General features: G+C 43.6%; 2 protein-coding genes across 4 annotated transcripts in view; one reads left to right on the top strand and one right to left on the bottom strand.

Moving 5' to 3' along the window:
- ZNF3 (zinc finger protein 3) overlaps nucleotides 1-24,643 on the bottom strand; it is a 490,877-nt gene that overhangs the window by 128,039 nt on the left and 338,195 nt on the right. The window lies entirely within an intron of this gene.
- The window catches only part of LOC145531923 (cytochrome P450 3A24-like), a 104,574-nt gene that overhangs the window by 50,938 nt on the left and 28,993 nt on the right, over nucleotides 1-24,643 (top strand). For all 3 annotated transcript variants that reach the window (XM_081555862.1, XM_081555863.1, XM_081555861.1), the window contains 5 exons: nucleotides 9,445-9,538; nucleotides 16,130-16,182; nucleotides 18,513-18,612; nucleotides 23,162-23,275; nucleotides 23,523-23,611. In XM_081555862.1, coding sequence (XP_081411988.1) covers nucleotides 9,445-9,538; nucleotides 16,130-16,182; nucleotides 18,513-18,612; nucleotides 23,162-23,275; nucleotides 23,523-23,611 — 450 coding nt within the window. The remainder of the gene's footprint in view (nucleotides 1-9,444; nucleotides 9,539-16,129; nucleotides 16,183-18,512; nucleotides 18,613-23,161; nucleotides 23,276-23,522; nucleotides 23,612-24,643) is intronic.

The following is a 24,643-nucleotide window of genomic DNA, read 5'->3' on the forward strand; positions in this document are numbered from 1 at the left end:
ATTATCAAGAAGACAAAAACCAACAAATGTGAGCAATGATGTGGAGAAGAGGGAACTCTCCTGCACTGTTGCTGGGAATGTAACTTGGTGCAGCCATGGTAGAAGACAGCATGGAGATTTCTCAAAAGCCAAAAAGAGAGCTACCATAAAATACAGAAGTTCTACCACTGGCCATTTATCTCAAGAAAAGGCTACTTAGAATATATATGTATGTATGTATTGCCCCCCTCCTCTGATTCCTCTTTCTCTCCTTGGTTTCATTCATCTTTTACTTCCTACATTCCTGAAAACCCAAATGATTCTTATTGTGACACGTCAGAACTATTTGCAGCATCCTTTATCTGCTGACACTATGAGTTCATGAATACATAAAGTTTAGTCACACGCTCTCTTTTCTGTGGCCACAAACAGCTTTAGCACTTACAACAAGAGTAGAAGTATGATGGATGGTGTGTAAGGAGATATTTATTCCATAAGAGGTTAACACAACCTGCCAGGTTATTTCAGGAAGCCTCTTGGAATTCAGCCAAGCATGACACTGTCACAATTTAGAATTGTGAGATCTAGCTCCATGCCCTGCATTCATGGTTCAATGTTTGGGCAAGATTCTTCCCCACCTTAAGCTTCTGTTTTTACATGTGTAAAGTGGGAATCAAACAACGCCAGCATTGCTTATCTCACAGAGTTTTCAGGGAACTCAATAAGAGAGATGTGAAAAAAACTTTCTTGGCGTTGCTGGTGGCTCAGACCATAAAGAGTCTGCCTGCAGTGCAGGAGACCCGGGTTTGATCCCTGGGTTCGGAAGATCCCCTGGAGAAGAGCATGGCACCCACTCCAATATTCTTGCCTGGAAAATCCTGTGGATGGAGGAGCCTGGCAGGCTGCAGTCCATGGAGTCTCAAAGAGTCAGACAGAGCAGAGCGACTTCACTTTGCTTTTCCTGAAAGAACTTTCTAAGGTGTACTGTGCAGTACAGATGTTAGTGATTCATTTATCAAGAAAGAGAAACTCAGGAATGGAGTAGAAAGTGAGCAGCTTTGAGGTCCTTCTCATCCCTTTGCTGTGAAGTCCATGGAAGTGCTTCTGCTTAAGGGCACGTGTGTGTGTTTCTTCGTGGTGAGATGTGTGTGGGTCAGAAAGAACATCCCCCTACCTCACCCCAGCCCCTACTGACTGGCTTGCGAGGGGCCCTCACCTTGTCTCTATGTTGGGGCCGAGCTCTGGTTATAGACCCGTGATCTGTGAAATTGGAATCTTACGCATACATCAGTCCAGAGCAACACGGCCTCCCCATTCTCTGAGCAATTCTCTCAGCCAGTGGAAGGCAGGACAGGCTTCCCAGAAGAGGAGTCACCTCTAAAAGGACAGGAATAGCAGACTGACGGGGCCTCTTGCATCACTGAGTCCCTGACACCCTGCTCACCTCTCCTGATATCTGAGCCTAATGCCCAATTCCATGAGTGTTCTTTGATTTCCACCTCTGACTGATTGCTAAGGTCTGAAAAGATAAGCCATGTATCGTTGATGAGGACACCATGTTTCTAAAACATGTGTAATTTGTTTACCTTGGCAGTACTGTAACTGTCTATTTCTCTCTATCTTCCCCCTGAATAATACCTGGATCTTAGTCATATCTGCACATGAAACACTTGGAACAGAGCTTTGACCATGCCGAGGCCATCGGTACACAAATGACCAGATGAGAGACGTGAGGTGTGGGGTGCTCTTCAGGCACACACGTCTTCCTTCACGGTCTTCATATGTGAGACTTTTCAAGTCAGGTGTGTCTGGCTGTGGAACAAAGGGCACAAACTTCGTGCCTTCTGTTATTTCCCCTTGCAGAGCAAGGCCATTTGCCTTTGCTAGGACGTGGCACTGGCTACACATTTTTCCCAGAACATGACTAGACGGTTGCCACTGGGATAGATTCCAACCAGCTGGACCAGGCCCTGAGGTGAATTGGGAAGGTGACGGCGTGTAAGGCTTAGTGAGAAAACCATCATATTGGCATATGTTTTGGAGGAAGGTGAAAGTATGTAGTTTCCACAAGGATTTTGTTTCCAAGAAGAATAAGAAAGGCTGTGGGTTTAGCTGAGTGAATTAAGTTGTCAGTAGTTATCAGATGACACTGTAATCTCTTCATGGGGGATGTATTTTGTGTTCCTCTCAGTGGGGAATATAGACAGGTGTGTTCTCATGACAAGCACCTGTCCTTGTTCCTGCTGAGGTGACATGAAGTCCTGGGTTCTGCAGACCCATGGGGGAGCCCCTGGGCAGGGGTAGACATGGAGATAGAAGCCAGAATTTTGACCAGTATGCTTCAGCCTTGGGTCTGACTATTTCACACGGTGACTCTCATCATGAAACAGCAAACGTTGAATACTGGTATTTCAGAGCAGAAGACTTGCCATCTTTCTTCATATTATTTATCACATATTTTGATCAATAGCTGTTGGGAAGCCACTTGCAGTCACTAAGCCTCAGTTTCTCTCTCTGTATATGGGGGATTATAGCATGACCCTCCTTAAAGCTACCCAGTGTTTGTGCGTGCTTAGTCGCTCAATCATGTGCCACTCTTTGCAACACCATGGAGCATCAGTTGGATCACCAGAGGACCAAGCTCCTCTGGCCATGGGATTCTCCAGGCAGGAATACTGGAGTGCGTAGCCATTCCCTCCTCCAGGGGATCATCGTGACCCAGGGATCGAACCTGGGTCTCCTGCATTGCAGGCAGATTGTTACATTTGGGCCATCAGGGAACCCCAAAAGGGATCCAGAGACGGCACCAAAAAGGGCAGAAATGTATCAAAATTCCTTGGACTTTCTGACTTTCCCTGAGGATCATCCTCCAGCTTCCCAGGTCTGTCCTTCGTTGGTAGTCAAGCTTCCATCCATTTCTCTCCTTTGCTGGCTCCCTCTAGGGCTCCATTGCCCCAAGGATTCCAGACGTATGCCCCATACTGAGCTTGGTTGTGTGTCTCACTCCCTGCACTGGGAGGCTGCTCCCAAAGGAGAGGACTGTATGGCTTCTAGCCCACAGTCCAGCACAAAAGCAGCACCTGAATTAACTCACTTGGACTGAAGCAATGGACAGATAAATGTGTTCAGACAATACAATTCTCATTGGAATGTGCATTTTCACAGGGGCCTCCTGGAAGAAGTCTGAACCCAAAGATGACAAACTGATGGTGGAAATTTCATGCTCCATGAGAAGCTCCCAAGGAAATAAAAAAGTGCAGGAGACAGTTTGGACTTGCTGCATTTTACTAATGAGACTTCCACTCACTCGGGCCAGTATGGAACAGCCCTGGGAACTCTCAGGCCAGAGTGAGGGAGAGAGTTACCAAGAGATGAGTATCACTTTCTGCAGAAGGAGTGAAAGTGAGAAAGGATAAAGGGAGAAGGAAGTGCACAAACACAGCTTACATGTCTTGTGTTTCTATTAAGTTTTAAGAACCTACGAGGTTTTGTTTTTCATGTAATCCATGGTTATTCAGGCCTGACAGGCACAGGACATGGTTCAAAGTACTGATAATGAGCCAGCGTAAATTCTCGATACTCAGCCCTCATACGGCTCCCATCAGGAATTCAGCAGGGGTGGAGAGAGGCCTACCCCTGAGCTTCCCAGGTGGCCCTAGTGGAAAGAACTCGTCTGCCATTGCAGGAGACATAAGAAACGCTGATTCAATCCCTGGGTTGGGAAGATCCCCTGGAGGAGGGCATGGCAACCCATTCCAGTATCCTTGCCTGGAGAATCCCATGGACAGAGGAGCCTGGCGGGCTACAGCACGTGGGTCACAGAGTCAGATATGACTGGAGCGACTCAAGTGCACAGGAGCAGGCCAGCAGCAGGTGATACCAACTGCTACTCTAGGCCTCCTCTGTATCAGCTCCTTGTTACCCAATAACAATTCCCTGTGCTGTGCGTGCTAAGTCGCTACAGTATTGTCCAACTCTTTGTGATGCTGTGGACTGTAGCCCTCCAGGCTCCTCTGCCATGGGATTCTCCAGGCAAGAATACTGGAGTTGGTTGCCATTTCCTCCTCCAGGGGATCTTCCCACCCCAGGGATCTAACCTGCGTATATTAGGTCTCCTGCATTAGCAAGTGGGTTTTTTTTCTTTTACCACTAATGCCACCTGGGAAACCCCCAAATGCCCTACATGTCCACAAGCGGGAACCCATCTGCTCTGACCCACCGACACCCCACGTACCCCAGAGATCGGGTGCCCTCATGTGATCTTTTTGAAGTCCTGTTGCTGTATGTGCCACATCACTGGTGGCTAAGGACGTTGGGGTCCTCTTGGCCACCGGGCTGTTTTTTTTCTCTCTCCTTACACCCTTTGATCTTGGATTGCAGCCTTTCCAGAGAGAGGAGACCATTCTTTGATCTAGAATCTGACTTGCAGGATACTTTGAGAGTGGGACAGGAATGAGCCTGAATTGATACCATTGGTACAGCCATCACCCTCTCCTCCATGTCCTGCCTCTCCTTCTGGGGCCCTCTTGTCAACAGGATCCTGGTGGATCCTCCTGAAAGTACAGAGACAGTGACCAAGGCCAGGCCCTCTTGGTGTGTCAACAATTCAGGAAGATGGCATGGTCACCAAAGAGCCACAGGGAGAGGGCACGCAGGTGCCCAGTGTCCTTACCTCTACCAGCTCAATTCCATCTACCTTTTTGGATGCCCACTCTGCTGAAAGCACTCTGCTGGGTACCTGGGACATGACTGTGGCTAGTATCCAGCATGTGCCCAAGTTCTTGATTCACTGAGGGGACTAGACATGGAAACTGACTGGTGTGGGAGATAGTAGGATTGTGTGCAGGGGACAGAAGTCCCCAGAGGAGGAAGTTGTTATATCTGCTCAAGGAGGTTTGTTTGGGAAATCTCTAACACAGATGTTCTGTTGGAACTTCATTTTGAAGTATAATTAAGAGCCTATAAGGGACACAGGGGCATTCCTAGGCAGAAGAACAAAATTGTATGAGTAACAATAACAGTCAATACAGCCATCTTGTTTGACCCCCTAGAGAAGGAGATGGCACCTGACTCCAGTATTCTTGCATGGGAAATCCCTTGGACAGAGGAGCCTGTTGAGCTGCTGTGCATGGGGTCACATAGAGTGGGACACGACTTAGCAACTAAACCACCACCACCATCTTGTTTGAAGGATTGCAAACCTTTTGGACCACAGGCAACCATAGAAATGGGGCAGTCTAGAGGAGAATTAAAGCCAGTGGCTTTATTTGAGTTTCTGTATCCTTTGGGCTTACTGGTAACATTGATTGAGTTGTTTATTGATTTCCTACAGAATATGAACTCAAGGGAGGTCAAACTGTAATGTGTATGATGCTCTGCCAACTTCCAAGGCAGAGAGGGCTCCTGCAGGTGGAGCCCAGGTGGCTCTTCTATTGGTTGCAGCTCCATCTCCACCTCCTTTCTCAGCACGTAAATCTCCCAACCACACTGAATCTCTGCCTAATGTGAACAGAAGCTTCACACTCAGAGGCAGGCAGAGAGCAGCACAGACAGCTGAAAGGAAACTCAGAGGAAGGAGTCGCCAAGAAAGTGGCCATGGAGCTAATCCCAAGCTTATCCGTGGAAACCTGGGCTCTCCTGGCTATCAGCCTGGTGCTCCTCTATCTGTGAGTAAGCATGAGGCTCATCTCCTCTGTAACCTGGGTCTTGGGGTGCTAAGCAGAAAAGGGGGTTCCCTTAGTTTTTTAAAGTTCAAGGTAAATGGAGGAGAAGTTGCTCAAGCATCAGGTGCTATGGGCATCAAATGGGTTATTATTGATCTTACCTACATCTGTTGAAGTAGTTAACTTTACTTCCGAGTTGCTGTGAGCATAGTTAGGAGGGTTTGTGACATTATTTGTTCCTGTGAATGACCCTCTGATTGACTACCAATTTGCATGAACCTAGGCTAGTCAACCAGAGTCTATCAAAGGCAAATTAAAAACAACTGGCCCATGTACAGCATAGTCCTCACTGATTCCCATGGCTGGGAATCCTGGAGGCAAGAAGTAACCTGGGTTTTTGATTCATTCTCTCTGACTTCTGGATTCTGTCCCTGCTGCAAGAGACATGAGGAAGGATCGGCCCCTTTGTCACTCAGGAGTTCCTGCTCCGGACCCTCTTTCCAGGTGTCATTTACCCAAGGCATGGGGTGCACCCAGACTTTGTTGGGGAGCCTGAGACCAAGTACCCTTTTTTATACACAGCCCTCCTCCTTTTCTGTGCCCCTCCTCAGGGCATCCCTTCCTAAGACTCAATTCCCACACCCTGTACTCTGCAGAAATTATCTAGTTTCCAAAGGAGAAATCTGAAGGTCTGAGGAGACTTGGTAGAAATCTTGAAATTATATTCATTTCTTTCACCTTTTCTTTCAGTCTCTGAAAGGGTTAGATTCAATGTACATGTTTATTTTCCCTGTGATAGGAAATCTGCTAAGCCTACAAGAGGCACAAGCCCCAGAGTCCAATTTGGATTTTAAGTGATTTTTCCCCGTATAAGTATGGCACAGGAGGTTGAATCAAAACTATCTAGCAGACAAATTCCTTTCAGTGTTGAGCTTCTGTTATCAGGGATTAGGTTAGGAGAGGAGTTATTTCCAATGAGTGATTAGAGAGATATCCCTACAAATCACATTTAGATTCTGTGTCAATTTCATTTTCACTAAGTGTAGGAAATCATGATGACATGTACGTGGGTAATATTAACCTCATTTTAATTACTTGAAAGAAATATTAGGAATTTAAGGTATTGCAGCAACATATTTTCTGTCTGATATTATAAAATTAATTGGTACAGTTTAATTTCATTGTATTTAGTACTAAATTTTTTAAATCAATACGAGTATTTCCAGCATGTGTTTTTTCCCTGAAGGATAAAAGAAGACTGTTGTCCAGTACCTAGAAAGGTACGTAAATAAATTCACCCTCTAGAATAATGCCTGGAATATGAATCTAGTGTACTAATATATTCCTATGATATATCTTTTTAAATATACATGTCCAGCAAGCTATTTTAATCTTCAGGGCCGATGAGTATACATGCCTGGGAGCCGGTGATGATATGCAAGGCATCCAGAAAGAGATTGGGATGGAGGGGAGAATATTCCTCTTTCCTCAGAGCAGACCCCCCCGCCCCCAGAGTTACTACTCAGACCTGGTCCACAGGAGGTCAACAGCGTTGGCATCTCATTTGCTGGAAGCCTGGGGACAGGACACAATCTCAGTCACACTGTGTGTGGTCTGTCTGACAGTGGGATTGGTACTAGCTAGTGTCCTACCAGGCAAACATCCCTGTAGCCTGAGAAGGTACTGGTGCACCCAGGAATCAGCCCCTGCAAGCAGTGCTCTCATTATGCTGACACAATGTAAAGACTATAAAAATGTTGGCTTTATTTTTAGCCCCTTCCTTTTTACCCAAAATAGCATTACTGCACCAATAAGTGAAGAGCTAGAAAGAAGCCAAATAATTCACTCAGTCCACCTGCTGCCTTGGTGGAACCATGTGATTTTAGACAGTAGATCAGATCTTTCTGTGGGACCAGTGTTGCCAACATGTTCATTCAATTGCTTGGAATCACTTTTGAGTTCATGTAGCACACTGAGGGTTCAGAAGCAGAAATTGACTTGCCCTGTTTGTGAAGACAAACAGGAAAGGAAGACAAAAGGGGAATCAACTGGGGTGAGAATATTCCAGGCCACCCCTTTTGTGGCAGTTGGTGCCCACACCTCCACCACTTGCTCTGGAGGAAAGAGAGATATAGCCAACTGCGCTTGGCCAAGGTACCTCTGGGTGCACTTCCAACATAGGTCTTTCCATGAAATTTTTTGGGTTTCTCTTATCACATATTGTAAGATTGCTGGATTTGTACAGAAATTTGAACCTGCACTACCTTAACGGCTACCTTCCAAAGAGGGAGAGACAAGATCTTAATGTAATATTCTGAAGTTTTTTATGGTCATTCATTTTTTGTCACACAAAGTGTCTTTTGCTCTACAAGGGAAGGTAACTGAAGACTGGGAACCCCGATATCTCTTTGTAGAATGTGCCTGTAGGGAATTTTGAACCATTTACACACAATGTGCTTTTCAACCACACCTTACTAATTTGTCTCTACAGAGTTAGCCTTGGGGGCCTAGCAAGTTCACGTTTAAACCACTGATGGCAGTCTCTTCCTTCAGCCTCTCTTTTCCTGTACTCTGTCATCTCTCGGGAACACCAGAGTGAGCAGGCTTCCAAAGATCCAGATCCCGGAGTTGTTGGCTTGCACACATAATACATGAAGGATAACCTGCTGGCAGGCCTGCCATAGGGAGCACCAGCCTCGATTGATTTTTAAGATAATTGAAGTGCAGAGGAAGTAATCCACCTGCTTTGTGATTGAGCAACTTTGGAAAAATGAATGTATTTCATGCCCTGGGCTTAGCAGGTGGTTGGAGGACCAGATGCCATGAGGTGGGGAATGGTCTGGAGATGGATCCTTTAGTCATTGATTCATTTATATAGTTTCAGGGAACAAAAGGTTCAATCACTACAACTTATTTGTAGTTCAAGTCAACCAGATTGCCTGGTGACAGAGACAGGGGTGTAGCTGAAAGGTGCTCAATTTCTATGATGGCAATGGAAGCCTTGAACACAGTTTTCATTCTACAGATGAGAATACTGTGCTTGTTTTAAGGCCTGCTTGTGAAGACATAGTTAAGAAGGATCAGATCTTAAAATGAGGTCAGATCATGGAGGGAACTCTGATGATGCATTGACCACTTGATGGGAAGAGCTTACTCATTGGAAAAGACCCTGATGCTGGGAGTGATTGAGGGCAGGAGGAGAAGAGGGAGACAGAGGATGAGATGGTTGGATAGTATCACTGACTCAATGCACATGAGTTTGAGCAAACTCCAGGAGATAGTGAAGGACATGGAAGCCTGGCATGTTGCAGTCCATAGGGTCACAAAGTGTCGGAAATGACTGACGGACTAAAGAACAGAACAACGTAGAGGAAAGGCTGGTAGATGCAGATAACCAAAATCTCATGTTTGATACAGAAAAAAAAAGTTTCCCCTTTGTATCTAGAATGAGAATCTCTAAATCATGGAAGAGTCAACTTACTAAATACATATGAACGGGTTTTTTGGAGGAAATATAGCCTAAACCTCTCAGGAGATCTGAAATTGTAAACATTTATCAAGCATCCACTCTAGGATTGGGACCTTCAGGATTTCACTTGATGGTGAAAGTGATATGGTCTCACTGTGGAGGAGGGATAGAAGATGATGAATAAAAGTAATTATTGCTTTTGGAATTGCTGTTATTATTTACCACCTACATGTTACTTCTCTAAGCTGACTGTTCCAGTTCCGAGTCTGTGACTGGCCAGCTCCAGCACTTACTCCACAATCCCTGACCTGGATTTTCTCTTTCATTTTATAGATATGGAACTTATTCACATGGACTGTTTAAGAAGTTGGGAGTTCCTGGGCCAAGACCTCTGCCTTATTTTGGAAACATTCTGTCCTACCGAAAGGTGTGTGTTGTTTGATGTCCCTTTTTTGCTTCTTATGGTTGCAAATCCCAGCTGAGTTCCATAGTAAAAATTCTCCTCCTCAGGAGGCAGTTGTCAGTTTTCATGTTTCCCAGAAATGGCATCGTAGGCCCCACCCACACATGCCCTCTTTACCCCAGGTCTCTTCTGTCGGCTGTCAGGAGCCTCAGGTTTGCCTCTGCAGACAGCCAAGCTCTCTGGCTGAGTCAGCCCAGGACTTGCAGTTCCATCTTGTAAGCTCGTGAAGAGGATCTTCTCTGTGCTGGGTGCAGACTCCCAGCAAGGCACAGTCCTCCTAACTGTCAGGAGAAAAGCATGAAGGGATGCCTGGTCGTGGCTCTTAAGCAGCATACAGTAGAGTCAGATGTGTCCTTTGGTAGCATAAACTCTGGGTACCCTTTTTTCTCCTTTCTCCTGAATTGCTTGGATGCTCCAGTTCTAATGTATCAGGTAATTTGCACATACTTGGATTCTCTCAAGAACTGCTAATGCCTGCAGTTTTGTTTTTTTTTTTCCATTTTCTGCTCTACTTCTTGCTACACATGACATCTTTGGGGATATGAAAAATGGAACAAAAGCTTTCTGCTTTTCTTCTGTGCCTTCAAAGCAGGCACCTCATGGATAAGTTTGAGCAGGGAATGAGTATAACTGGGACAAGATGGTGGTTGTCTATTTGCTTCAGATACTTAACTGCTAAACAAGTTGTGCAGTTTTTTACAATAAGGCAGAATCACATATACAAAAGTTACTAGAAAGGATATGATTTGACAAAATTACTAGAAGTTTAATGTAACTGAAAGGAATGTACCAGGTGGCAGATGGACTGTGAATTCTGATATTCATTCAGCTCTGATGCCTCCCCCAGGGCCCGGCCCCTCAGCTGAAGGTCGTGAGCTGCGTTCAGATGTGCAGGGGCAGAGCCCTGTGTGCAGGCTGCTCTCTGGTTCAGATTTCCTCTCCTGCAGAATGAGGCTTGTTTCTCAGATCCTGATTCTCCCATCTGAGGTCTTCACTGTCTCATTACTGCCTCAGAACTTCCTGGACATTTTCCCATCTGAAGAAGCAGTAATTTCCTCTCCACCTTTCCCAGATGAACTCCTTAGTAAATGCACCCCAACCCACATTTCTGAGACCTTCATTTACTTGTTAAACCATTAAATATGATAGAAACTTAGGGACAGGCTTTTTTTTTTAAGTTATAGACATAAAAACTCAGGCCAGGTTTTTTTTTTTTTTTCCTGTGTGCATGTGTGTGTAGCAGAGTTTTATTAAAGTTTAAAAAGGTACAGAGAAAGCTTCTGAGACAGACATCAGAAGGGAGATGGAGAGTGCCCCCCTCACTAGTCTTAGCAAGGGAGCTATATACTTTTTTAATAGGTTATTACAATAAATCAAAAGAATGTCTTAAGTTTGTAAAGCTCTTACCAGACCCACTCCCACAATGTACAAGTTTCAAGATAACAAGATTAGTCAGAAGGTTCTTGCTAAGGAGAAACATGTCCTCGAGCAAGATACATTGTTATATTGACTAAAACAAAGCAATATAGAAAAAAATATTTGTTCTTTTCTCCTTGAGAGCCCCAGACCCCTTTCTTCTGCTTGGGGAACCCAGACTTTTTATCAACCTGCCTAGGAATTGACTCTCTCATTCCCCTCTTTTCTTTTAGGAGAATTATGTTGCCAACGGAAAGGGGCATCGTTTTCATTCCATAACTACTTCCTGCTGTTGAGGGGCATAGTCCCTAAATTGTTGAGGCAACATATTCTCCTAACCCTCATATTGAGGGTGTCTGATCCAGGGGCCCCAAGTAATAGTTTGAGGAGCCTGTGGCATTCATAGGAGCTTGAACAACCATTTGTAACTTAAGAGGTTTCAGACAGTTAGAAACAAATCCAGTTACATAGTTATAGATGTAAGGCAAAATGGTCATTAAACCAAGTTAAAACATAATCAAAATTAAAAGTTACATTATGTCCATAGTTACATCAGTCCATTTTAAGATTGTTAGATGTCATCAGATCAAGAAGAGGCATCACATATGATTGTTGTTCATGAAGATGTTTGCAGAGTTGAAGAAAGTCCTTTCCTTGAAGCGGAGAAGCCCACCATGGGAAGCCTTCAATTGATGAGGAGGGGGAGTGCTCCACAGACCCAGCAATTAGACCGATTGTGGAGGTCACCTCCCAGAGTTCTTGTAATGTCTGTTGAAAAGCTGAAAGCTGAGTCACATAGTTAGTTAATTCTGTGGCTTTAGGATCTATGACAATATCTGTGTGCAAAAACAGTCTATCATAGAAAGAGTCCCTTTTTTGGGGGGCAGTTTGAGCCCTCGTTAAAAGCCGGGCAAGTTCCCCATAACCTGGAATCCAAATGTGGCAATAGCCTGTAATGCCCAAGAATCCTCTCAATTGTCTTAAAATCATAGGTAGAGGATGATTTAGTATAGGTTTAATGTTAGAAAGCATCATCCTTCAAATCAATCACTGAAAAATATACGGCTTGTTTAGGAATTTCAGACAATAAAATATAAGAATTAGGCACTTATTATTCATATATCTAGAACAAGTCTCCACTTATCATTTGACCCTTTTCACACCCAAAATAGGAGTGTTGCATGGACTATTATAGGGAATTAATAGCCCTTGTTCCTTTAAATTTTCAGTGATAGGCTTTAACTCTTTTTTAACCCTCGGTTTTAATGGATACTGCTTTTGATGTGAAAATAGGTGAGGGTCGTTGAGCTTGATAAGGACAGGAACAACATTTTGTGCTTGACCCACAGTTTTTCCATCAGTCCACACTTTAGGATTTACATTTTTTTCAGTTAAAAGAGCGGGTTCCATATTCATGGAAACAGAGGCCTGGACTTTGTTCAGTATATCCCTCACCAGAAGGGGTGAGGGAGACTCTGGCACGATTAGAAACTCGTGAGAAAACAGCTCAGAGTCCCAGTTGCAGCTTAAAGGATGACTAAAATAATAGTGTTCGGCTCGTTCTGACAGTCCCATTGCAGTAGTGGATTGGGAGGAAAGCCCTCCACTGGACCAGGGGCTTCAGTGAGCAAAGAGAAAGCTGCCCCAGGGTCCAAAAGAAATTCGACTGGTTGGCCCCCCACAGTTATTAATACCTGGGGTTCCTCAGGTGTAATTAGGATGGGAGCTTGTGTGGTGACCCCTGGGCACTTTTGGTCCTGATTGTCCTGAGAGTCCGACCCCTGGGGTCTACACCTCAGAGGGCAGTCTCTTCTCTAGTGTGGTCCTTTGCAGACCGGACATGGAGCCGGGGGTTGCATAGATGCCTGAGGGCAATCCCACTTGAGATGCCCCTCCTTTCCACAGTAATAACAAGCCCATCCCTTTTCACCTGGGTCCCTCTGGGCGTTTTTCTCAGGCTGTTTCAGAGCAGGTCTAACAGCCATTGTTGGGGCTTCAGTCTTTTGCCTGGTTCTTTTTTCCCTCTTATTTTCCTTCTCATATTCTCTACCATAATATACTGTCTGAGCCAGCTGTAACAGTTTTTCTAAAGACTGATTTGATCCAAATGCCGGTTTTCGTAACTTACGGCAGATATCTGGAGCCAACTGAGTGAGAAATCTATCTTTTAAGATCATTTCTTCCTCTGTAATTTCAGGATCAATGTCAGTAAACATGTGGAGAGCTTCCCATAATCTATATTAAGAATTTACCAGGAGTTTCCTTCTCTCCCTGTTCTATGTCAGTCAACTTAGCATAGTTTAAAGTCTTAGCATATGCTCTCTTGAGTCCTTCAAGAATACATCCAGCAAAGTGGCTCTGTTATGGGAACTGCTTGGCTCCCAGTAGGGAGGAGGACTATTTTGTGACCCCTCTTTCCCCTTTCCTGTAAGCCATTCATCTCCAAAAGTAATGGCTCCCCCCAAAACTCAAGCTCTCAAGTCAGGAGTCAGCATCTGTCCCAAGACATATCCTCTAAATAGTTTACCAAGACTGAGGCAACCCCTCCTGGAAGGGTGCCCTGATTCTCAGCCTGTTCAGTTAGCAGCCCCAGATACAGGGGCAAAGTAAGAGAACAGGAGGGAGCTGAAGGTTTCACACCCAAATCTGTACCCTTAGCACACAAGTCTGGCATGTCTCACAGAGAGATAAAGAGCAACATATATGGTACTTCCACCCATTTCTTTGTTTTCTACAGAATCAATCTAATTGTAAACAATATTGTAATTAAGAGACTCTTCAACAGGCCAGTGTTCCCTGTCTTCCAAAGGATACCATGGCCATTCGGTATCACAGGAGAAGATCAGGCATGTCTTTTTAAACTCTGGGGATCAAACTTGTCCCAGTTTTTGTTTTTTTTTTAATACATTTTAAAGGAGTGGTTCTGGAACTGTTAGCTCCCATCTGTAAGAGAGAAAAAAGCGGCATCCACAGCCATGGCTTTTTTCCACTGAAGGTGTCCCTCTCTGCCCTAGATGGGGGTGTAGACAGACTTTCCACCGTAGTTTTCCTTCCCTGGTCAGACTTAGTCTGTCCCTTACGAAAGCAGGCCCCTGACTCATCCCTCCTGGTTCTACCACCGAGATGGGGTGGAGATGCACCAGGGGTAGATCTGATGGCATCCCAAATTGATTTCTAGTTCCATACCACCACAACCTTTGTTTGATTTGTCAGAGTAGTTTCCCAAAATGTTTCCCAAGCTAGGACTACTAGGGGAAGCATCCATCTTCCCTGTGCCTCTGCACATTCCTGAGTACAGTCCTGACCGCAGTAGAAATGGTGAGTCATAAAGGGATAAACAACAACCAAGATGTCCCTTCTGAGTGTCACCACGCCAGTATATGTGATAGCAAAGGGTTGGCCAATGAGGAAAAAGTGATTTTTGTCCTCAAGCTACTAAGACCAATCCTTCCAGTTCATTTCCACAGATTCCACAGAAAGAATATCTAAGGAGTTGAGACAGAAGCCACCCGAGAGCCTCTTCTGGTCCACTAAGAGATAGCACTACCAAAGGAAGAAGCCCTTTGCATTTCCAATCTGACCAGATCTTGCAATTCCCAATCTGTGTCCTCAAAAACCTCATGATCAGGAGCAGTGCTTCTCTCCACATAGACCAGAGGCAGAGCCATGACAAAGATTCACTTTCAGATCGCTGGTCCCTGAGGCAGGCAGCCAAGAGAGTGACCTCTAGCCCGAGAGACATTCCTGGAGTTAGAGTTCTGTCTTGCTCCCAAATGTGCTCTTGTAACTTTTGGCTCCTAGCAAGACCAGGCGCTTCCATGACTACCAAGCTTGGGGTCCAAGTGAAAGTACATAGTAACGGCATGAATCACAAGTTCATTGAAAGTCTATGATCCAACAGATTAGGTTAGTAGTTCTAATTCCCCATGCAATTACAAAATGGTCAAAGGGACCAGGAAAAGGTGACCGAGAATAGAAAGTTCGGTCCACATGCTTTGCCCTCCTCTGGCCACTCCCCTCACAGGGACATTGGGTGTCTCTTGGCATTGACAGGTTGGTATAAACCTCCGACAAGGCTCCCCTTTCTGGGTCTGCCTTCAGTCATTACGATGCACTGTGAAACTGCAGAGAAGGGCTCATCACTTGCTTTGTGCAGGGCATGTCATTCATTCACACAAGCACACCGCAGAGTTAGTAAAGTAAAGCAGAAAACATGTATACTGAGAAAGCAGAGAGGGTAGAGCTCTTGAGTGTTCTTACCCTGTCCTGAAGATCCTGGGCAAGCCCCAAGATGATAGCTTAACATGAACGATGCGGATTCGTGATCTCCGAAGAAGATTTAGCTTCAGGACCAGGGACCAGACTTGATCACTCAAGAGTTTTGTGTAGCAGAGATATATTAAAGTATAAAAAGGGACAGAGGAAGCTTCTGACATAGACATCAGAATGGGGACGGAGAGTGTCCCCCTCGCTACTCTTAGCAAGGGAGCTATAACTTTTAAAATTGGTTATTACTATCAAGCTAGGTGTTTAAAATGCACTGTTCCTTGTATAGTTGTGGCACCTCCCCATTATTTTCTGTGTTGAGCTGGAAAACTAGAAGGCGTGTCCAATTTGTCATTCATTCAATCACTCACTCACTTTCTCATTGAACACACACCCCTTAGACTTCTTTAAATCTGCGAGATTAAAAGCTGTCACTAGTGCTTTAACTTGCTTATTCTGCTAAAATTCTAGAAAGAGTTCATGAGATAAATGAAAAGTCTGCTAAACTAGGAGATGAAAGTGTGTGTAGGAAACCCTTACTTCCCTCATCTCCAGTTTTCTCACGTGTCCATGGGGGATTAGAGATTGAGAGATTTTAGACAACACGTGCACAAGCAAAAAGCCTTCAGAAAGACAAGGAGTAAGTAGTATTCATTGACAGGATAAGTGTTTAGTATCTATAACATTCAAAGAAAATTCAAGAGTGATTTTAAATTGTCAGTTTCAAGTATCTCCTCTATTTTCTGTCCTTTCCCTTAAGACATTTGTGAATAAGAACTTACCTCCAACTGCCAGTGAAAAATAGTAGTTTTGTGAATTAGAGGTAGGGTTCAATACAGTATATCAATAATGTAATATTGTTTTTCCTTGTAGGGTATTTGTGAATTTGATGAAGAATGCTTTAAAAAGTATGGGAAAATGTGGGGGTGAGTATTCTGAAAACTTCCATCAGACACACTTATTATAATAATCCTGCCCTCCCCTGGTGGTGTGGAGGGCAGTCTCAGTCCAGAGCTTCTTGGAATGAAGTCATTTGCTGTAAAGCAATGCAGGCTTGTTCTACCAGAGATCCTAGAGGCCACAGGTCTGCAGGTCTGCAGTCTGAATCAGGCGTGGAGGGTCACATGTCATCCCTCTTCTCCAGACTTTGAGGCCCAGGGACTCCTGGGATCCCTTTCTGTCCAGGATCTCACTCTTCTCCCCTTTTCCGTTTTTCTCTCCCTAGGTTACCTTTAATTGCATAAAATGCATTATCCTAGAACATTCTAATATGTGCTCATAAATGTATCTTATGACCCTTTCCCACATGATTCTCTTTTAATTTAAACCCAATATCCTTTATTTAAATTCTGGATTTAATATGTCCTTTTGGAAAAAGAGATGAGGGTTATAGGTTAACATAATGGGAAATCATTTCTGCTCAGCTTTTTAGTTTCTCTGCATGTATGGAGGTTGTTTGTTTGTTTTTTAATATTCAGGTAAGATTTTCCAATAGAATTGTATCACTGATTGTTTTATCTACTGTTTTTCTCTGACCTTGAGGAGATGTAGGGTATATATATCTGACCCAGAGCGTGTCAGGTGGGCTTTAGGAGCTGTTGGAGGTTTGGTGAGAGCAAAAGGAGAGGTGTCTTGTGGTGCTTCTTTGCGAAAAGCAAGTGGCAGAGGCTCCACCTGTCCAGACCTCTTCATCTTCTCTCATCAGGCCCTCAGAAACCATGGGAACCTGTCAGTTACCGTGGCCCCAAAATCAACCTGGTTGAGTGGAAAGAATGCATAGCACTGGGACACTACTGGCCCAGCTCTAACTGCCCCTCCAACATTTAGTACTTGTGAGCTCTGGCTACAGTCCCTTTTTCATGGTGGATCCCAGTTCTCTTTTTAGAAAATGGTTCTCATGCTTGGATGTATGAGGAGCACCTGGGAGAGCTTGTTATAAATACAGACTTTGACCCCACTCATCAGTACACTGAATCGATATGATCTGAGGTGGGTTCAAATATCTGATTGTAACTGTTAGTGAGAGAAATTATTAAGGTGGCAGTGACATCATGAGTATAAAGGGTCACCCCAAACCACTGTCTCTTCTCCACCCAAGTGTTGTTGCAAAACCGTGATGGGAAGAAGGGAATCGTCCAAGTAATATGGTCAGTCCAGTGGAAGAGCAGATTAAGTGCCTCCTCAATCCCTTCTGTCACTGCTTCAGCACTAAAGGCTCTTGACACCCTCTTACACCCTCTGAGTTTTAGAACAGCTTTTGGAAATGGACAGAAGTGCAGTGCTTCTCTGCAATTTTTATATGTGATCATAAAACCATTTGAAATTCCTCTGTGAAGTTAAAGGAGGAGTAGGGAACATGGAGAAAATCTTCCAATTTGTTCTAGCCATTGCAAGTGATTGATAGTGGAACCAAAATGTCAGAAGACAGTGTAAATAACTCAGAGTAAACCTCATTCCAGTGGCCGATTCCCATGAAGGGACATCCTGACAGTCTGGAGATCAGGTCACAGAGTGACGTGTCCCATCTGAGGAGTCAGCTTTGTGTGATAGGTGGGTCAAACGTGGGCCTGCCATGCTGCTGACGGATGTCACCGACATGGAGCCTGAGGCCCACGGGACCCATGTAATAATGAAAAGAAAATATTTAAAAGATGAATTATACATGCTTCTCCGATCTTTTTCATTCTCTTTTTCCTTTTGTTCAAATTATCCTAAACTTGATGCTACCGAGGATATCTCACTATTTAAAATATTTGCTTAAAAAATATAAACTAATAAGCAAATTTTAGAAAATAGGACCAAAAAAAATCTTTCATAATCCCACTGTCATTTGTGGAGCATTCCAAATCTTCTTCCATTTGCAGATATATTGTTACATATTTATGATAGATGTGTCTACAGTTTTCATCTAATATTATATGCATTTTCATGCTTTGGGTATATCTTCAAAAATGATTGAGTAGATGGACTCCCCTTAATTATTTTTTAATTTTCAGATAATTTACTTCCTTCAATTATTTACTAACCTAACTTCCTTCTTGATAATAAAATATATTAAACCTATAAAAATTATGGAAAATGATACAGGAAATATCCATATACTTACCACCTAGAATTAGCAGTGTTTTCATATTTTTAATGATGACTTTAGAAGGATGGATTATGTAATGTTAAGATAAACATCTGGACTTCAGGTATGGCTCCAGCTGCAGAAAATGGCTCATTAAGTTTAATCAGCTCTGTTTTCCCTACACAGGATTTTTGAAGGTAAACAGCCTCTGCTGGTTATCACAGATCCAGAGGTGATCAAAACAGTACTAGTGAAAGAATGTTATTCTGTCTTCACAAACCGGAGGGTAGGCATCCATTTTTTTAAATTTAAAACTTGTTTATTAGATATGCATTTTGAAATATATTATAAATTCACAGGATGTTGTCAAAAGAGAAAAATACAGAGAGGCTGCATGTCACGTACCTTTTGTCCTGATTCCTCCAACGGCAACACATTGATTAATTAGAATACAATTTCAAAGCAGAAAATTGACATTCATATATCCACAGAGCTTATTGTGATTTCTTCAGTTTCATGCTACTGATTGTGTATGTTTTGTTCTGTGAAATGTGTCCTAGATGTAGATTTGTGTAGCTACCACTACAATCAATGTACAGGACTATTCCATCCCTACAAGTCTCCTTACTATTCTTATATAGTTGCATCATGTAGCTTGTTTTTTCCTCTTATCAGGGCCTTTAGCAGAGCAAACACTGCTCTTTCAATTTTGGTGACCGATTTATCAGTTTTCCATTTTATGGATTTTGCCTTTGTTGTCAAGTCCAGAATATCTTGACCTGGCCCTAGGCCTTGAAGATTTTCTCCTTTTTTGTCCCTAAACATTAAGTCATTTTATGTTTTACATTTAAGTCTATAACCCATTTTGTGTTAGTTTCTATGTAACGTGTGAGGTTAATTTTTTTTTTTAATTTGGCTTCTAAATGTCTGAGTTGCCCCAGCACCATTTATGGAAAGACTACCCATTAAAAGTAATTTATTTATTTTATTTTTTTCTGCGCTCTGTCTTTGTTGCTGTGCTCAGGCTTGAGCCTGGCAGTGTGCAGGTGTGTGGCCGCAGAGGTTAGTTGTGAGCAGGTGTGTCAGTGCAGTCGAGTGACAGCAGTAAGGACTGCCTGTAGGCATCTGAGCATCTGCAGGGGCTTCCGATGGGGTTTTGCACATGTGCATCGAAAAAGATTGATTGCTAGTGTGGATCCTGGGCCTTATAGCATGAGTGGTGGCACTAGCTGGGCAGCTCTAGTGGGGTTGGAGGCAGTAGGGTAGGATTCATGAACTCCCTTAACATCATTAACGTGAAATAAAAGGTGGCTGATTATTCAGTTGATTGGGGAGAAAGGCTACATGCAGTGGTCAGTTTCAGTTGGTATCAGAAGCTTCACATGGCTCTTCCTTTCTCTTTTCTGCCCCTGCCTTCACCTCTCCTTCCCTTGTCTGCCATCTCTTCCTGGACAATTCAGTCCAGAGCCTGAAGGTGGGCCACAGGAGGTGGGCAGCCTCACACATCAGGGTGGGGCCAGAGAAGGAGGACAGTGGCTCCAAGTCAGAGACCGAGTAGGGAGGGGAGGGGGTCCACAGGGATGGTAGACGGGCACTGGTAAAGTGAAAGTGAAAGTTGCTCAGTCGTGTATGACTCTCTGCAACCCCATGGACTATAGAGTCCATAGAATTCTTCAGGCCAGAATACTGGAGTGGGTAGCTTTTCCCTTCTCCAGGGTATCTTCCCAACCCATGGATCGAACACAGGTTTCCCGCATTGTAGGCAGATTCTCTACCAGCTGAGCCACAGGGGAAGCCCAAAAATCCTGGAGTGGGTAGCCTTTTCCTTCTCCAGGGGATCTTGCTCACCCAGGAATTAGACCGGGGTCTACTGCATTGCAGGTGGATTCATTACCAACTGAGCTATCAGGGAAGCCCCTTTCACTTTCACTGATAAGGGAACCCAAAATACTCACTTGTGGTGGTAGCTCGTAGGGTGAGAGGGCATCGTGAGTGGAAAGGGATGGATTGTGATTTGGGTCCATAAAGGAGGATTGATTAAGTAATAACATAGAAAGGATGATGGAAATCCACATTCTCACCGTTGGAGAAGAAGTCACAGGTTCAGAGACTGAAAAACTAGTCTGTAGAGTCACCGACTGAATTATCAGTGGAAATCCATGCTTTTCTGTGTAGATAGATGATAACAGGCCAGATAATATAGACAGATGACAGATAGATAGATACAGATAAAGACAGATAGGTATGTGTGTGTGTAGTTACATAAGCACATAATACTTAACTGTTTTCTTCTGATGTAGTATAGACACCTGAGCAGCTGCAGGGGTCTGGGATGGGGTTTTGCACATGCCCAGCCCAAAAGATCGGGGCTGGCAGCCGGTGTGGATCCTGGGTCTCAGGGCATCACTGGCTGGAGCAGCTCTCTTGGCAGTTGAGGGGGAAGACAGGACTCAGGCAATTGGAGTCTGCTAATGTAGAACCCTGGGGAGTGATCAGCAGCAACATTTTCAGAGGTTTTTCAATGACTGTGCTGGCAGTTGGTTTCATCATAGCAAAGTTTCTGGGGTTTTCTGCAGAGCAGGATACAGAGAACCATAGTCACTCCTGCTTTGTGGTTGACACTGGTAGTCCCTGCCCTTCTTTTTTTTTCCTAGCTGTCTCTAGATGTCTTGGCTCTGCTCGTCTCTGGGTGGGGTGAAAGCCAAGCAGGTCATTTGTACAATGTTCTGAAAGGCTGGAGAAACAGGTAACTGATCGTGTTGTCTCTTTTAGCCATTTTTTATTTTTCCAGCAAGGAAAAATGTCTCAGGCTGGGGAATTCCCTCCTGATGCTGAGCAGTGCAGGCCTAGGGGAAGGGATGATGCAAACAAAATGTATCTATTCTCCTCCTGTTTTTGTGAGTTATTTTTACGTGTGCTCTGTTGTATTGCTGATGCTTCTTAGACCTATTTTCACTTATGATGAGCTGTCTAATTGTGAGACAACAAAGGCTGGAGTCTCCACTCTGGTGATGAGTCTCCTATCTTGAAGATGTCACTTTAGTTTAGTTCAGTCGCTCAGTGTTGTCTGACTCTTTGCGACCCCATGAGCTGCTGCATGCCAGGCCTCCCTGTCCAACAGCAACTCCCGGAGCCCACCCAAACTCATGTCCATTGAGTTGGTGATGCCATCCAACCATATCATCCTCTGATGTCCCCTTCTCCTCATGCCCTCAATCTTACCCAGCATCAGGGTCTTTTCAAATGAGTCAGCTCTTCGCATCAGGTGGCCAAAGTATTGGAGTTTCAGCTTCAGCATCAGTCCTACCAATGAATATTCAGGACGGATCTCCTTTAGGATGGACTGGTTGGATCTCCTTGCAGTCCAAGGGACTCTCAAGAGTCTTCTCCAACACCACAGTTCAAAAGCACTTTAATATTTCATCATTAAAGTGATATTATATGTAGGTCTTTTTGTAGATGCTCTTTATCAAGTTGAGGAAATTTTTTTGTTTTCCTATTCTGTGAGTTTTATCATGAATGAGTGTTGGAGCAATCTATTTTATTTTATTTTTTTTAAATAAATTTATTTATTTTAGTTGGGGGCTAATTACTTTACAATATTGTAATAGTTTTTGCCATACATTGACATGAATCAGCCATGGGTTTACATGTGTTCCCCTTCCTGGACCCCCCACCCACCTCCCTCCCCATCCCATCCCTCTGGGTCATCCCATTGTCCCAGCCCTGAGCATTTGTCTCATGCATCGAACATGGAATGGTGTTCTGTTTCACATATGATAATATACATGTTTCAATGCTATTCTCCCAGAACGTCTCACCCTCACCTTCTCCCTCAGAGTCCATAAGACTGTTCTATGCATCTGTGTTGGAGCAATCTATTTTAAAACAAAATATAAATTTGAAAGATTGAGATTTTCAAACAGGTTTGCTTCATACGCCTGTCCCAAGCTGAGAAATAGAGTTGTCTTCTTTCCCCTTCTCTTCCTGGGGGAAAATGTAGGGGGAAATGTTTTCCATATTATGGCATAATTTTTTTCAGAATATCAGGTAGATTCATAATCTTTTGTGTAGTTAGTACAAGTTAAAAAGCCCCCACCATGTCAGGACATTCCTTTTTCCAGTCGATCAGGCTGTAAGTATATGTAAAGACCGAAGTAATCTGAGGCAAAATGCAGTCTGCGAAAGCTATCTGGCTGGCTGTCACCAATCCCTTCTCTGCATAGCCCAGGAAGATGAACTAGATCTTATTCCCTTCTATTCCCTGGAAGAACCCTTAATGTACTACATGGGTCATTTGCGTTTAAAGGGGATTGGAATATGAAGGCTGGAAACCACATCAAGTGGCTGAATGTCTCTTCCACATTCACAGGAGCCTAGACATTTAGGATAAATGTTTATTGTGCATCTAGCATAGCTGCTGCTGCTGCTGCTAAGTCACTTCAGTCGTGTCCGACTCTGTGCGACCCCATAGACGGAAGCCCACCAGGCTCCACCGTCCATGGGATTTTCCAGGCAAGAGTACTGGAGTGGGTTGCCATTTCCTTCTCCAATGCATGAGAGTGAAAAGTGAAAATGAAGGCGCTCAGTCGTGTCTGACTCTTTGCGACCCCATGGACTGCAGCCTACCAGGTTCCTCCGTCCATGGGATTTTCCAGACAAGAGTACTGGAGTGGGTTGCCATTGCCTTCTATCTAGCATAGGGCCTGGTACTAAGTAGATAGTCACTAAAGATTTGTTGAATACATTGTTCCCAAATTATTAAGAAATTTTCCACAACTGTTGAGACTTCCAAAACTTAGGTAGGGTAAAATGTGTTTTGCTTTCAACTCTAGGTTTTTGGTCCATTGGGAATTATGAAAAATGCTGTGTCTCTGGCTGAGGATGAACAATGGAAGAGAATACGGACATTGCTGTCTCCAACCTTCACTAGTGGGAAGCTCAAGGAGGTAAGAAAAGAAGAGGGTTTTATGTGAGCAACTTAAATAATAAGGTAGAAAATAATTCATATCCCTGTCCAAGGAGTGGTGTACCAAATTTGAGTTTCCTAAAATGGTTTTTATCTTCACATCTGAGAAGAGACATCATCAGATTCATAATAAAATGTCACTTATGGCTCCATGCCCATGAAAACCACATCCTTCTAAAACTTGATTTTCCACATTTAACTCCAGTGCTGTTGTGTTTTGTGTCTAGATGTTCCCCATCATTAGGCAGTATGGAGACGTGTTGGTGAGGAACCTGAGGAAGGAAGCAGAGAAAGGCAAGTCCGTCGACATGAAAGAGTAAGTAGGGGTGAAGCTGCTGGTCCTCTGAGCTCCACTCTGTTGCCTGCCTTGGAGCCAAATTCCCACTGCTGAGTTACACTAGTGACCTAATAGAAGTAGGTGAGTGGTGTTACAACTTCGACTGGCCAGCCACCGAAGAATGAGTGTTGGCTCATCAAAATATCAGAAGATATCTTCTGTGTACATGAGCCAGGATTAACTTATCTACTTAATTGTCACCTTGGATATTCTGGGAGACAAAAGTACACAGTTTGGCCTTAAATCAGGGAGCATGATGCCTCCATCTCTGTTGATTTTTTCAAGATTGCTTTGGCTATTTATGGTCTTTTATGGTTTCATATAAATTTGAGGATTATTTGTTCTAGTTCTGTGTAAAGTACCACAGATATTTTGATAGGGATCGCACTAGATCTATAGATTGGTTTGGGTAATATGGACATTTTGGCAATATTAATTGTCCCTATCCATATACATGTAATATCTTTCCGTTTGTTTGTATCACCTTCAATTTTCTTCGTCGTTTTATAGTTTTCATAGTATAGATCTTTCACCTCCCTGGTTACGTTTATTCCTCGGTGTCTTAATCTTTTTAATGTGATTTTAAACAGGATTGTTTTATTATTTTCTCTTTCTGATAGTTCTTTACTACTGTATAGAAAAGCCCCAGATTTGTACATATTAATCATGTACCTGCCACTTTACTGAATTTATTTATTGTAGATTTTTGGTGGAACTTCAGGGTTGCCTATATAAAGTATTGTTTCATCTGCAAATAGTAATAGTTTTACATGTCCCCTTCCAATTAGGATGCCCTTTCTTTCTTTCTCTTGTCTGCTTCCTGTGGCCGGGACGTCCCATAGTCTATGGAATAGAAGGGGAAAGAGTGGGCATCCTTGTCTTGTCCCTGATCTTAGAGAGTACTGGCGTAAAAGAGACACACATCAATTGAGTAAAATTGATAGCCCCAAAATAAACTCATATACTTAGAGTCGATTAATCTGTGGTAAAGAAAGCAAGAATATACAATGG

The sequence above is a fragment of the Giraffa tippelskirchi genome, chromosome 13 (genome assembly GCF_054371585.1).
Source record: "Giraffa tippelskirchi isolate mGirTip1 chromosome 13, T2T-mGirTip1v1.2.pri, whole genome shotgun sequence".
Taxonomy (NCBI): Eukaryota; Metazoa; Chordata; class Mammalia; order Artiodactyla; family Giraffidae; genus Giraffa; species Giraffa tippelskirchi.